This window comes from Ipomoea nil, unplaced genomic scaffold (assembly GCF_001879475.1).
Source record: "Ipomoea nil cultivar Tokyo-kokei standard unplaced genomic scaffold, Asagao_1.1 scaffold1617, whole genome shotgun sequence".
Taxonomy (NCBI): Eukaryota; Viridiplantae; Streptophyta; class Magnoliopsida; order Solanales; family Convolvulaceae; genus Ipomoea; species Ipomoea nil.
This window is the reverse complement of record NW_017618045.1, coordinates 548,228-561,560: the sequence shown is the minus strand read 5'-3', so window position 1 is coordinate 561,560 and position 13,333 is coordinate 548,228. Positions and strand designations below refer to the sequence as shown.

The 13,333-nt window shown below is 33.4% G+C and overlaps 1 protein-coding gene and 2 non-coding genes across 3 annotated transcripts; 1 reads left to right on the top strand and 2 right to left on the bottom strand.

The window, feature by feature from the left end:
- Positions 1–3,285: 3,285 nt before the first annotated feature.
- On the bottom strand, positions 3,286–10,267 carry LOC109191169 (elongator complex protein 1). The gene is made up of 5 exons (XM_019341751.1): positions 9,952–10,267; positions 8,554–8,875; positions 4,881–7,938; positions 4,427–4,525; positions 3,286–3,795 (listed from the first exon to the last, which is right to left on the bottom strand). Exons 1-5 carry the CDS (start codon positions 10,108–10,110, stop codon positions 3,486–3,488), a joined length of 3,948 nt encoding a protein of 1,315 aa, XP_019197296.1. The 5' UTR covers positions 10,111–10,267; the 3' UTR covers positions 3,286–3,485.
- A 1,283-nt stretch (positions 10,268–11,550) lies between these two features.
- On the top strand, positions 11,551–11,622 carry TRNAD-GUC. Its single transcript has one exon. It is a non-coding gene; the product is annotated as a tRNA-Asp (tRNA).
- A 49-nt stretch (positions 11,623–11,671) lies between these two features.
- TRNAY-GUA lies at positions 11,672–11,760 on the bottom strand. Its single transcript is given in 2 exon segments — positions 11,672–11,707; positions 11,724–11,760. It is a non-coding gene; the product is annotated as a tRNA-Tyr (tRNA).
- Between the last annotated feature and the right edge of the window lie 1,573 nt (positions 11,761–13,333).

Below are 13,333 nucleotides of genomic sequence, written 5' to 3'. Positions count from 1 at the left end.
TATTGTATCTTACAATGTAAACTATGGTTTATACCTCTATAGTAACGATGGGTAGGTGATCCTTATAAAATAAATTTCAAAAAATTTATTAATTATTTTATTTTTAGGGTTAGAAATTGACAATTTATATCGTTGCACCACGGTGCATAATAATGTGCACTCAAGCACAAAACGTCGTCGTTTCAATTGCTGTTGACGGGAATTGATGCAACGGTCGTCACTCTGTCCGTTCAAACGGACCAAACCTCATTATGTGTATTGTGCTATGAGTTTATGTTAAGAGTTTATGTGTATTCACTTAAGAGTTTATGTGTATTATGTTAAAAGTTTGTGTATTATGTTATGAGTTTATGTGTATTTTGTTATGGGTTTATGTGTATTCTATTATGAGTTTATGTGCATTCAAAACAGATTTTTTTTGTTTTGTTTGGACAATGCACCAAACGACGTCGTTTTGGGTAGGGCGGGGCGACGCACAATGCATTACGCGCCTTGGTGCACAATATCCACTAAACTTTGCGTTGCATACAACATGTGGACCGACGTAGAGATTCAAATCTATAACCTTTGGTCTGGATACCAAATCGAAGTATGTGCTCTATCTTAACTAAATGCCTAAGCTGATAGTTGGATTGTACATTAATGGTTATATACTTAACACTGTGGATATATATATTAAATGTGATGTATTGAGTGCAGAATTTATTGTTGGCTAGTTTCAATATAGGGGCGCGGCATGCACTGTTTGACTCTGACTACATCCATCTGATGATTTTGCTGTTTTCAGACTTTAGAAGCCAAGACGAAGTAAATTAAAGTCTGAGATTCATTCAACTCCAATGGCTCCTACATCCCGATACGATGACTACTGCAATATAATTATAATTTTAAATTAAAGTGGTGCACTAGAAGAATTTGATAGCGCATCTATGAATAATTAACAGTGTACTCAACTTGAGTACACTGTTATAAACTTATAATTATAATAGTAATCAAAATTAAAATAAATTTATAATTATAAATATTTTATCCAAAAACTTTTCATTTGACAAAAACCAGTAAATTATTTTTTTCTTGTGAGAAACCAACAAAGAACCCCTGTAGGAGTTGCACTAATAAATGTTGTCACTTGTCAGATCAGTGCCCCCTTAGGCCTTAAATTTGGTTTCCTTTAATAACCCACGACAAAAGATGCAGGCTAGCTTTGAATTCACGTACTAGACTAGCCTTCCAAATGTCTAATATCAAAACAAAGCCACATTATATATTTATATACTCCTTCCGTGAAGCATTTCCATTACTTTCCACAAAAGAGAGCATCAACAAAGTTCTATTTTATGTGTCTGGTTCAGTTTATGAGACTTGACTGAATTTATTTTTAATTCAATTTTTTATAATATTGAATTTAATATTAATATACAAAATTTATATATTTGTAAATTACACTAAAAGTATTATTAAAAATAAAATAAATACATTTTAAAATAAATAAAAAAAATTATAAAGAAAGTAAACAAAGAAAAAAAAATTTATTTGATCAATGAATAGTAAGTAGAACAAATAAAATATAACAGAGGAAGTATAAAGCAAGTAGCAAAGTAGGGTGGGTGAAACCGTGCAAGTAGCCAATTTAGGTGAATCCGTTAAAAATCTTTCATTCTATATCGTTATATTCAATTTAGTAAATACTTCAATTACTATTTCATGGTTTTTAATGGTCGGATACAGCATCAAGATATTTTAAACAAATAGGAGAGAATATTTAGATTAATGGGGCATGGGGCTCTGCCGATTCAGTTTGTTTTTAAATCCATGTTTGGCTAGGTCTGCTAATTTTCAGTCTGGTCTTAGGATATGGTTTTCGGCAAATTTTACTGTGGGCTGCGGTTCACAATGTATTGTAGTCCAGGTATCAAAACGACATCGTTTTGTTTAATGAAAAAAAAAAAACAGCACTCGTTTCACGCCGTTCCGCAAAAAGTAACTATGTTATTCAGTTTCATTTTGTATACACTGCAGTTTCATTTCAACACAACTATATTATCATTTTGATTTAAATACAATTTCGCTGGACAATATACACTCGAATATGTGAAATTGTTATTCAGTTTCATTTTGTATACACTGCAGTTTCATTACTTAAAGAAATGACGTCGTTTTTGGACCATGATCCACAAAATTTTGTGGACTGCGGTCCCCGTATAATTATTGCTGGTTTTCTACCCATCTGCCCTGTATTGATGCTTAATATATCCTTTCCTTTCCTTTCCTTTCAAAAAAAAAAAAAAAAAAAAGATTAATGGCCCTCAAATTTTTTTTAGAATGAAGTATTTGATGACCCTCTCCTTATTTTGCTGATTGTATCCACTCTGATTTGATACATTAAGTTTCTATTCCCAAAAAAAAAAAAAAAAAAAAAAAAAAGACCCACAAAAAATTTAAGAAAAAACTACAACTGTGTGAAGAAATTAGCCACTATCACTCCACATAGGTATGAGGTGAGGCGACTTTTCAAAGTAGGTCGTGGAAAGATTAGCCACTGGTACTCGAGATAGTAAGACTTTTCAAGATAGATTGTGGAAAGATTAACCACTTGTACTCATACTGCAAATGTTCTCCGATCAAGAGACTGGTAAGCAACAAACTAAAGATCAGACCACACAGACTTGAAACAAACGAGTGCTAAAAATAACAAAAAGGGATTAATACACTCTTTATATTTGATTTTACATAATAATGTAACATTAAATAATATTTAAACAATGAAATCTCCGTAGCTCTCCCAAATAAGAGGTCACAGATTTAAACCTCAGTAAGTATTGACTCTTTATGCTTTAATAGGTTGAAAAAATATTTATAGACAAATACTACTTTATAATAGAGTCTAAGGAAACATTTGGTTCACCGAATGTTAGATTACTTTAGAGAATGTTACATTGCTGAAAATGTTAAATTATTAGAAATATTAGATTCCTGTGTTTGGTTTAAAACTAAGATATGTAAATAAGACAACGGTAATAAAATAAATTAATAGGATAAATTGATTAAAATACAAAGCCCAACATTAATAATAAGACAAGGGAATGTGAAATTACTTAAGAAATTGGAGGGTATCTCACATTCCCTTCCAATAGCTAAAAACTCAATGCGAAGGTTATCTAACATTCCCTGGGAAAGTTACATAATATGAACCAAACATGGGAATCTTATATTACCAAACAAATATAACATTGATTATCTTATATAACCTGAACCATACGCCCCCTAATAGTATTTAAAAAAAAAAAAAAATTTAAACAACAATAATATATACCAAACTCAAACTCTTACACTCCTATAATACTACAACAGCTAGTCTTATGATAGTTAAGATTGGATTCATCCTAATGCCCCCCTATCATTATCCAGATAATGGGCATTTATGAAGCAAAACATAGATAACCCTAATAAACTTCTCAGTTCAAATTATAGTTTACGCTATAATCTCAAACCAACACTTTCAACTGCCAAGAGAACACCTCTGAATCCTGTATTTCCTCCCTGACTCTCAGAACGTACTGTTCTAAATTATATGTTTGCTCGTCAATTTTATCAGTGGGCATGAGATCCTCAGCTAATCTGACGGCTGCTGTTTGTGATAGTTGGAAATTTTTGGCAACATGTTGCAGTTTCCTTGCCACGGCATCTTCGTGCAGCATCACTAGGCAAATTAAGAGTGATTTGAGCTCGCGTCTAGCTCCAGTAGCCAATCCCATCCCCTTCAAATGCTCCACCAAAGCCAATTCCTCCCCAGGACTGGTAACACAATTTAGAATAGACTGCCGTTAGCAACAAAAGAAGAAGAAAAAAAATCAATCATTTGTAAGTTCTATCCTGTAAATTGTCTAAACTATAACACATTGCTTTTGTATCTAATCATGTCGCATTGTCACCCTCTTTAGGTTGTTTATCCAAAGGATTACTCAAAAGCCTCTCAATCTGGTATAACTTCCAAGAGTTTCATTAATAGTTCAGAGATAAAATGCTTGTAAGTCCATGCTTATTCCGGGAATTATCTACTCTGACAAGTATAAGCTAGGCTAAACAATATAAATAAAGGACCTTCTAAGGCCAGATAATAAGGAAAAGCCTCCTTTCCAAGAAGCTCCAAGGTTGAGACATTTTGAAAAACTACAAATTAAATAAAGACTTTTTCAAGAAGCTCAAGCTCTTTTTCAAAAAAAAAAAAAAAAAAAAAAAAAAAAAACTCAAGCTGATCAAAACAAATGTTAAATGATGCAGTTGACCATTAGCTAAAATAAGTTGTGAAATAAATTATATTATCAAGGAAAAGAAGAGCATAATTCTTGGCCATTAATAACTATAAAATATTTCTCTATAATTCTTAAATTATCAGGAAATAATGTGTTATACATAATATCTATACCTGCCAGCACGTATTTTCCCACTCTTCCGATGAGACCTCGACCCTCTTCCCTTTGTAGCAGTACTTGCGCTAATAGAAGTAGCTGATCCCTTTCTTGTCCTGCTAATGCAAAGGAGCTATAATTTTCATGACAAATTTAATATTTCTACATACAAATGCCCAACTTTATATTAAAATTTGTAAATTGAGGTATTGAGGCAATATTTGAAGTGTTGAGTACTCGAAAACTGGAGAAGTACATAGGATCTCTGAAAGTTTAATCAACATTAGGGATTTTAGTTCTTATATCTAATCAACTTTTTTATGAAGTACGGACCATGCAAGTGTGACCTTTTGTACCCTTTTGGTTAAGGTTGAAGCCATATACTAACAACCAATGCTCTAGCACAAGAAAAAGGTGTGTGAAAGAATGTGAAAAATGACATTTGTATATAACAAAGATATTAAAACATACCCCAAGGTATAGGCACTCATTCCACTGAAATTGCTGCTAGTTTCAGAAGCTGTCTCATAATCAAATTCATTCACAGATGTCTCATCTGACTTAAGCTTTGCAGCAAGTAACAATCTTCTTTGTCTTACAGCTAGATACCGAGTCAAGTACTTTCCTACTTTCTCCAATCCTTCATTGTATTCACAAATCAATGTGTTCGCACACTCTACAGATGAATTTTTCACTTCCAAGACCAAATCATTTCTCCTGTGCAGAAGAGCAATCCTCAAAGCTTCCTCCCATTCCCTTGCACTCACAAATAAACTAACACCAGTATTAACATCTCCACAGTACTCCAGGGCAATTTTTGCAGCATCCCCTGGCTTTCCAAGTGCCTGGAGTTCCTCACAGAGATCCTGAGCCAACTGCAAAATTTCTTCACTTCCAAGCTTGATCAGACCAGCTACCGTCAAAACACCACACCAATTACCACAAGCACGATAAGCTTTTAATGCTTTCTCCAAACAAGAACAGCTCATATAAGTTGTAGCAGCATCCTCAAAAGATTTTATAGCACTAAGATGGTCTCCCCAAGCCTCTAAGACTTGCCTTCTTTTAGTAGAGTCAGTGATAAGTTGAAGTCCCAAGGAAAAAAGTTGAGGCTTATTCTTCATCAGGTTCATACAGTCCTCAAAATAAGAATCTCCTGCCAATACAATGTGCTTAAGTGCTTTCTCATACCTCTGCAGCTTAAGGTCAATACTATACTGCATTAAGATAGTTGTCATGCTTTCTAATTCTTGAAGATATGGAAGAAATTCTTTTGGATCCTTTTGAGAATTAAGGGCAACCATAGCAGCAAGATTCAAATCATAAAGACCTAAAGCTGACTCAAAAACAGCCTCAGTATCAGATAACCATAAAAGATGCTTCAAAGCTTCCTCAGCAGAAGGATAGTGTGTTCTCCTGGGATCATCTGAATCTGATAACTCCATTTCTCGGAGGACCTTTACCCTCTCTAGAGCTTCTTCAAGGGCTGGGGGATCACTTCGAGCTAGAGTGGTCAAAATGCAAAGTTCTCTTGCAGGACTTTCAGCTACATGCTCCTCAAGAGCCATCCGAATAGCGAGGAGGACAGAGGAGACTTTGTTTTTACTACCATAATCCTTGACATCTCCAGATTCAACATCTTGAGCTTTTGTTAAACTAGGGACAAATAAATAGTTTTTGTATAATGTATCAATGATATTTTCATTCTTTATGGAGCAAACAAACTCAGTTATATAGCTCAAATTGTTAATCTGCTTGATAACCTCACCAGCTGACTGAAGAAAGCTTTGCCACCCACATGCATCAACAATAAAATTAAAATCTATCCTATGTCGTCTTACCATGAGTAATGCATCTTTAAAACGTTGCTGGAGTAAAGCGTTCATAATCGAAGCAAGAACCAGTTTTCTGGGATAGATGCATTCAACATTACCTCTATTTGTTTGTAGTATGATAGCAGACTCATCTCCATGCAAGACACCAGCAATCTTGGCACCTCTTTCCCAAATATTTATATATATCTTTTGATCCTCTCCTCTTCTGTTACTGGAAATGGGTAGGAAGTTCCCATATTCAGCTGCTACATCTTTTTGCTCAATGTCATTAATGTCAACAATAAACAGTAGATCCTGCTTTGTTGTGAGAATCAAATGTGTGACGGTTTGGTCAGCAGAATTAGAGTAAAAAGAAAAGCTACTGCAGTTGTTGCATACTATTTTCTCACCAACATGTAGTCGACCATTATCATCAAGACCAATGAGCAAACTTTTATGTGGCAAAGGGCCACCAATACGAGCAAGATTCATCCACGGACAAGAAGATTGAAAATTTAAATCATTCCGTTTATGAAGAACTCTTGCCCCAACTGACTTTGAAATATATTCAACAACTTTTCCACCATCAAACTGAATATATGTTGAAAAACTATTTACTGTGTCAGACACAAGACCTATGACTGGACCTTCCAGAGAAATTTGATTTGAAATCATCCCTTGCCAACCAGAGCATGTTACTGAACCAGGAATATGATCTTCAGAACATACAAACTCCATTTCCTGTAGGTGATATGCACCAAGCCCATCCTTGACAGGAAATTTTGTTTTGGGGTTACTTTGATCATGACTTAAATGGGAAACAGTTAGGAGCTTATGTGAATCCAACCACACGAGATGTAAATATGAACCACATATCATATCAACAGAAGCTGCCTCTACATCAAATTCTTTGTCCTCTAGATCCTCCCATGTACTAAGTTCTGAAAGCTCTAGAATACAGAGACTGCCATCAGACAAAGATGCAGCGAGGTGATTTTTGGACCCCTTAGTACAGAATGCCATATTCTGGACTGCACTGGGGAATTTTAAACTAAACAAATACATAGGGGGAGGAATAAGAGATAGAGAAAGGGGTGTTACTAGAATCTTGCAGTCATCAACTACAAGTGCCACAGAATTTTCCATGACAGCTGTAACCCAGTTAAAACTGCAGGTTGAGATCTGCCCACCAACAGTCCAATAAATCAACTGCATTGGCTTTGTTGGATCCCACATGAATTTAACACCATCCTCCTTGGCATATCTGATTTCTTGCTTCAAGTACCAATGGTTGTTGCTGAAGAACCATATCCTGAGGGAATCATACTTTTCACTCCTTACTATTGCTGCTAGAAGATCTGAACTGGAATTCCATTTTAGATTTTCTACAGTCACATCAATTTCTTCATTAAGACTAAATGAGCTCCTTTCTAAACAATTTCTCTCAAAGAAAACAATGGATGGACACTTATGTTCTTCCTTTCTGTCACAAACTGCAGCAATTTTGGCTCCACTGGGCATCCAGTCAACAGATGTTCCCATGAAAGCCTTTGATTCAGAAAATGAATGTTGCTTCCCTGATTCTCGTTCCCAAACTTTAATTTTCTTATCCAACTGAGGAGAGCCTTCTGCCATGCTAAGGGTGGCAAAATATTTCCCATCACCTCGCCATGATATGGTGCTTTCAAAAGAATTTGAAGAATAACTTGGTTCATCTGAAAGTAAAGGACTGATATTAATAAATGATTTTCTGATGGGAAGCATAATTATATAATAAACAAAGTTACACTCCGTACTAGTGAAAGGAGTTCAGTTAAAACTAGCATTCCCTTCGTCTCATTTTATGTGCTTGATTCAGTTATTGAGGATATACTCTCAACCTATTTATAATATTAATTAAATTAGTGATATATATATATATATATATATATATATATATATATATATATATATATATATATAAACTACATTAAAAGTTAAAAGAAAACAAAGGTCCAATTTTGACGTTGTAAGAAAATATCAAAAAAAAAAAAAGAAAAAAAAAGAAAAAAAAAAGCAAACAAATAAGCATTGGTTTGGCCTTACAATAATAAACATTAGATGGCAAATGTAGAAGAATTATTTGTAGAGCCAAGCCAAACTAGACTGGGAAGAACTGAGGCTTAGCTGAGTTGGGTGTGGTAGGAAACAAATGGATTTCTTACAATATATGCAAGTAAAATTTCAAAGAAAAACAGCTACCAAATGACTTTGCACAAGTGAAGTGTGCAAGATATGAATTTTGTGAGACAAGAATTAATGAAATTAGAAGCATAAAAAGAAATCCTTACTTGTGTCAATATCTTCATGTAGATCATTAATCCCCATCTCATATAGCACATCCCAATCATGTGTCATCACCAGCATTTGCCCAAAACCAGTAATTATGCCAAGCAGATCTCCATCTGGACTAGGAGAGATGCACTTAACACCACCCTCCACTCGGCCAACAATTTCTGTCAGATTATCATCCACAGTATATAACAATATAAGCCCACAGGATGTTCCAAAAACAAGTGCTTCTTTCTCCATAAGATATTCCATGCAAGTTATGAAGTCTCCAGGTTCTAAATCAATGAAGTGGTTCGATGTCGAACTGAATGCTCCAGCATCCTGTCATAACAATCTTGTGAGAGGGAAAATATATTCTCTTCTTTTAAACAATTTGACCTCTAGTAAGTTAGACCATTTAAAGCTACTTAATTGTGCAGACACAAAGACAATAAGCTCTTTAATAATGAAGATCATGAATGAGTGAGTGAGTGACAAGATAAATCAAAGAAAACTCAATTGCAAAAGCAGCTCATTATAGAGCTTATGCAATTCTAGAAAAGTTTTAAAAGACTCATCTAATCCAAATGTAGATATATTCTTACTTTAATTATTAGACATAGCTAGTAATTCATGTATGAGATGTATCTGGATGTGACATAAATGCTCCTACAATCAATTAATCAAACAGGAAAAAATCCACCTCACAACAAGCTAAAAGATTTCTTCTATTGGCAAATGATAAAAACACATAAACACAAAGCAAAAACAGTATATAAACAAGACTAAAGAAAGGAAAATGTCAGTGCAGTAAGGCAGTACCCTTGGCTATGATTCATTAAGTACCATTTTAATATTGCTCATTCATGATTCATCTTCTCATTCACCAGCCTAATTGGCAGCTTAAGCAGCTAGAAACTCCAAAAAAAAAAAAGGAGTTTACCATCCAAGTAAAAGTCATAGCAAATTCTAGTCAATCTATATAGTGCCCCTTGAGAGACAAAAAAAAAATATATGGGGCAATCACCTTAGACAGAGAGCAGAGAGCAGAGTTTGTTAAAGCACAACAAAATTAATAGAGTGGCTGTTGAGCATATAATATATATAAACATAAATGTGCAATCCAACTATAAGCTTAAGCATATGCTTCAATTGTGGCAATGACCTACGAATTAAATACAAGTACTTTCCATACAAGTCGGATTCACCCCCTATAGTTTTATCTAAAGCCATCATCAAAACCAAAAACGAGCATTTAAAATAGATATTTCAGATTCAACTATAAGCACGACAGGGGCTTCAAAATCTCGAAAAGTTTCCTTGTATTAATGCATTACTTGTTCAATAAACAGACCTACCTGATGATAAAAGTGTTAAAAAGAATGAAAAAAAAAATTTAAGAATGGAAAAGGAATTACTTGAGGAGGAGGCAGTTGAGTAGTGTACAAGATATTCGCGGAGGAAGAGAAGAAGAGGCGGTTGCGCTCCATGTCGAAAGCAGCGAACCGTAAAACTTCATCTTGCGATTGTAGGTGGATCTTCGAAGAGAGCAGCTTCGATAGCCTGAGATTCTTCATCTTATTTTTTCTGCAGAAAACCAAGTGTGAAACCGAAGAGGGGCGGGAGGATGGTGGGTTTGGGTGTGCGGAGCGCTCTCTGAGTACTCCAATGCCAGGGTTTCGAGGGTTTAAGGTTAGTTGGTTAACCTAGACATAACAGTAGACACGATGCACCCGCACGGCCGCACGTCGACCATTTTTTTTTTTTTTTTTTAAGTGAAGCGCGGCTGAATTTTTGGATTATCTGGTGTAATAACAAGTTTAGAGAGAAGCATCGGAATATGCCTAAGCATAGTTTTTGCAATACAAAATCTGATTAATTGGTGTGATTTATATTTTCTCTTGTTGCCACTTTCGTTATAAATGAATTTTTGATTTGATATAGTCTCCGAGTGTGCTTCACTGTAATTGTAGTGCCTTGGCGCAATGCACATTAAAAAACAGAACAAAATCCTCCTTCGCAAAAAAGACAATGATAATAGGTATGGTTTCTCATTTATGATGAATATATACTGTAAATTAGGTGTATTGTTTCATTAATGCACAATTCGTGATTCTAATTAATTGACCAAAGTACATATTAAATTTTATTTTGTATTTTTAATACTCCGTACATAGTATATGTTTAACAATTATATCAATTTTGATTGATATAATGTTCGAGCCTAAGATCTTCCCATATAAAAATTAATGAGTAAGTTAGCAATAATAAATAGTTAACGAAATATTTCGTTACTAAAGTTCATACTAACGGAATGAAAGAGTATTTAAGAAAAGTAAAATATAAGGTTAAAATAGAAAAAATAATATGAACCATTCATTTCAATAAATAATTACAATTACATTTTTTTAATTTATGTTATAGATCTAATTTTTTTGAAAAAATGTTATAGATCTAATTTTATTGACTCTTATTAAATTTATAGATGTAAATATTTCAGCTTATGTCAATAGTCTTGTAAATCTAGTTTATATAGTTTGTTATAAAGATGATAACTCGCAAACGGCAGGTCAAGGATCTAATTGTAGGGCAAATTATGGTCCACACAGTGTTATGTGAACCATAACAAAAAGCACACTTTTAATATACTAAATGTACATTATTTTTATACTGAATGTACATTATACAATATAATGTACACTCAGTACAAAAATAATGTACATTCCCTGAATACAATGTATATTATTTTTGTAATGAATGTACATTATTTTATAGTATACAAAATATGGTCCACAGAACTTGTATGGACCATGGTACACACAATAATAATTGTAATCGTAGAGTTTTCATCTAAATTAGGAATAAATTGTTCAAGTTGTGGCCGGAAGTTGTTGTAGTATAGTGGTGAGTATTCCCGGGTGACCCGGGTTCGAACCCCGGCAACGGCGAAGTGTTTATCGTTGTCTCCTTTACTTTGTTTTTATTTAAATAAATATTTTCTCAAGAAAGAAACAGAAGTCGTTGTAGTATAGTGGTGAGTATTCCCGCCTGTCACGCGGGTGACCCGGGTTCGATCCCCGGCAACGGCGTTGTTTTGTTGAATATTAGCACTTCTGCGCTTTTGGCTAATAAAAAAGTTCCGACCTGCCGGATTCGAACCAGCGACCTAAGGATTTCAGTGCAACTTCGACTACAGTCCTCCGCTCTACCAACTGAGCTAAGGTCGGCATCGATTCATTGCTCTAGAGTTATAATATAAATTCCCTATAATTTATTGAGAGTAGACGGCATTTTAGTAATGTAGCATTATATGCATAAATAAATGTGTCACTACACAAAAACAATTACACAAATGATATAGAAGGTATATATATATATATATTAGTTTTCCACGGACATTTGCGTGAATGAGATAATGTCTAATGATTATTTTTAAATAAGTAATTCAAAGTATATCATTGCAAGATTATATGAGATGTTCATGCATAGATAATTGAATGTTGAATTTGTTTATTTAAATCAGTAATTCAAAGTATATAAATGCAAGATAATATATGAGAGATTGATTATAATTGTCACTAAAATAAATGTTTGCAACTTTATGCTATCCTTATCCCAACAAATATATCTCACTTTCTAAAATGGGTCCCACTTTCAGATCATTAAATTTGTAAATTCCCTACTATTTATTCTACATCCCTGCAAATCTTTCTCACTTTTATAAATGGGTCTCACTTTTATATTATATTATAAATATAATAATAGAATAATAAAATAATATTAAAATAAAAAACCAAAAAATAATTTTTTAAAAATGATTATTTAAAAAAAAAAAAAAAAAAAAGGACTTCCGACCGTTTCTTCGTCTCCATGGCCGATTTCTTTGTCTCCGGCCAGGGAGATGAAGAAGGTTTCTTTGTCTCCGGTTAGAAATCCTTTTTTTTAATAATTATTTTTAAAAAATTATACTTTAAAAAATAGTTTAAATTTTATGTGATCTATTAGTGACCTGTAAATGGGAAGAATGGTATGAAATTGGTTAGTTTAGAGATTCAATTGTAAATTTTTTAAGTTCAGTGGCCTAATTGCATTATTGTGTGCAGTTCGATAACATATTTGACCCTTATTCTTAAAATAATTAAAGGACAAAAAACATTATTTTCTATATATTATATTTTGAAAGTGAGTTAGAATTGAAAAAGTATAATAATAATAATAATAATTTCTTTATTTATTAATTATTATCATTATAAAATTATAATTTTAATTATTATTTTTATTATATTTAAATTAAACATATCAATATTAAAATAAATTTATAATTATAAATGTTTTAACCAAAAAAAAAAAAATACATCTCTCTCTCTCTCTCTCTTTTCTTCTCCTTCAAAAATTAAGAGGAAAAAAAAAAAAAAAAAAAAAGAAGAAGCTTCCCATTTGACAATAACCAACAAATTAATTTTTTTTTTTTGGTGCAAATTAATAATTGTTGTCAGATCAGTGCCCCTTAAATTTGGTTTCCTTTAATAACCTACGACAAAAGATGCACGCTAGCTTTGAATGCACGTACTGAGCCCATGAGCCCAAAATTATGAGTTCGCCCAATCCTATGAGCAATAGTTATGCTAGGCAAATTATGCTGTGCATCCGTACGCACCATGCATGGTGCATACGGATGCAAAAATGACGTCGTTTTAATAAAACGCGCGTCTCCCCTTAAAAAAAAAAAAAATCAGGTTCGATTCCCAGCAACAACATATGAATTAAAATTCCATAATCGATGAACTATAATTCCATAAT

Coding starts and splice junctions, on each gene's coding strand:
- LOC109191169 (XM_019341751.1), bottom strand. CDS start 10,110: ATGAAGAATCTCAGGCTATCGAAGCTGCTCTCTTCGAAGATCCACCTA. Junction 7,939..8,553: donor ACATGAAGATATTGACACAA/GTAAGGATTTCT, acceptor CTTTACTTTCAG/ATGAACCAAGTTATTCTTCA. Junction 4,526..4,880: donor ATGAGTGCCTATACCTTGGG/GTATGTTTTAAT, acceptor TTGCATTAGCAG/GACAAGAAAGGGATCAGCTA.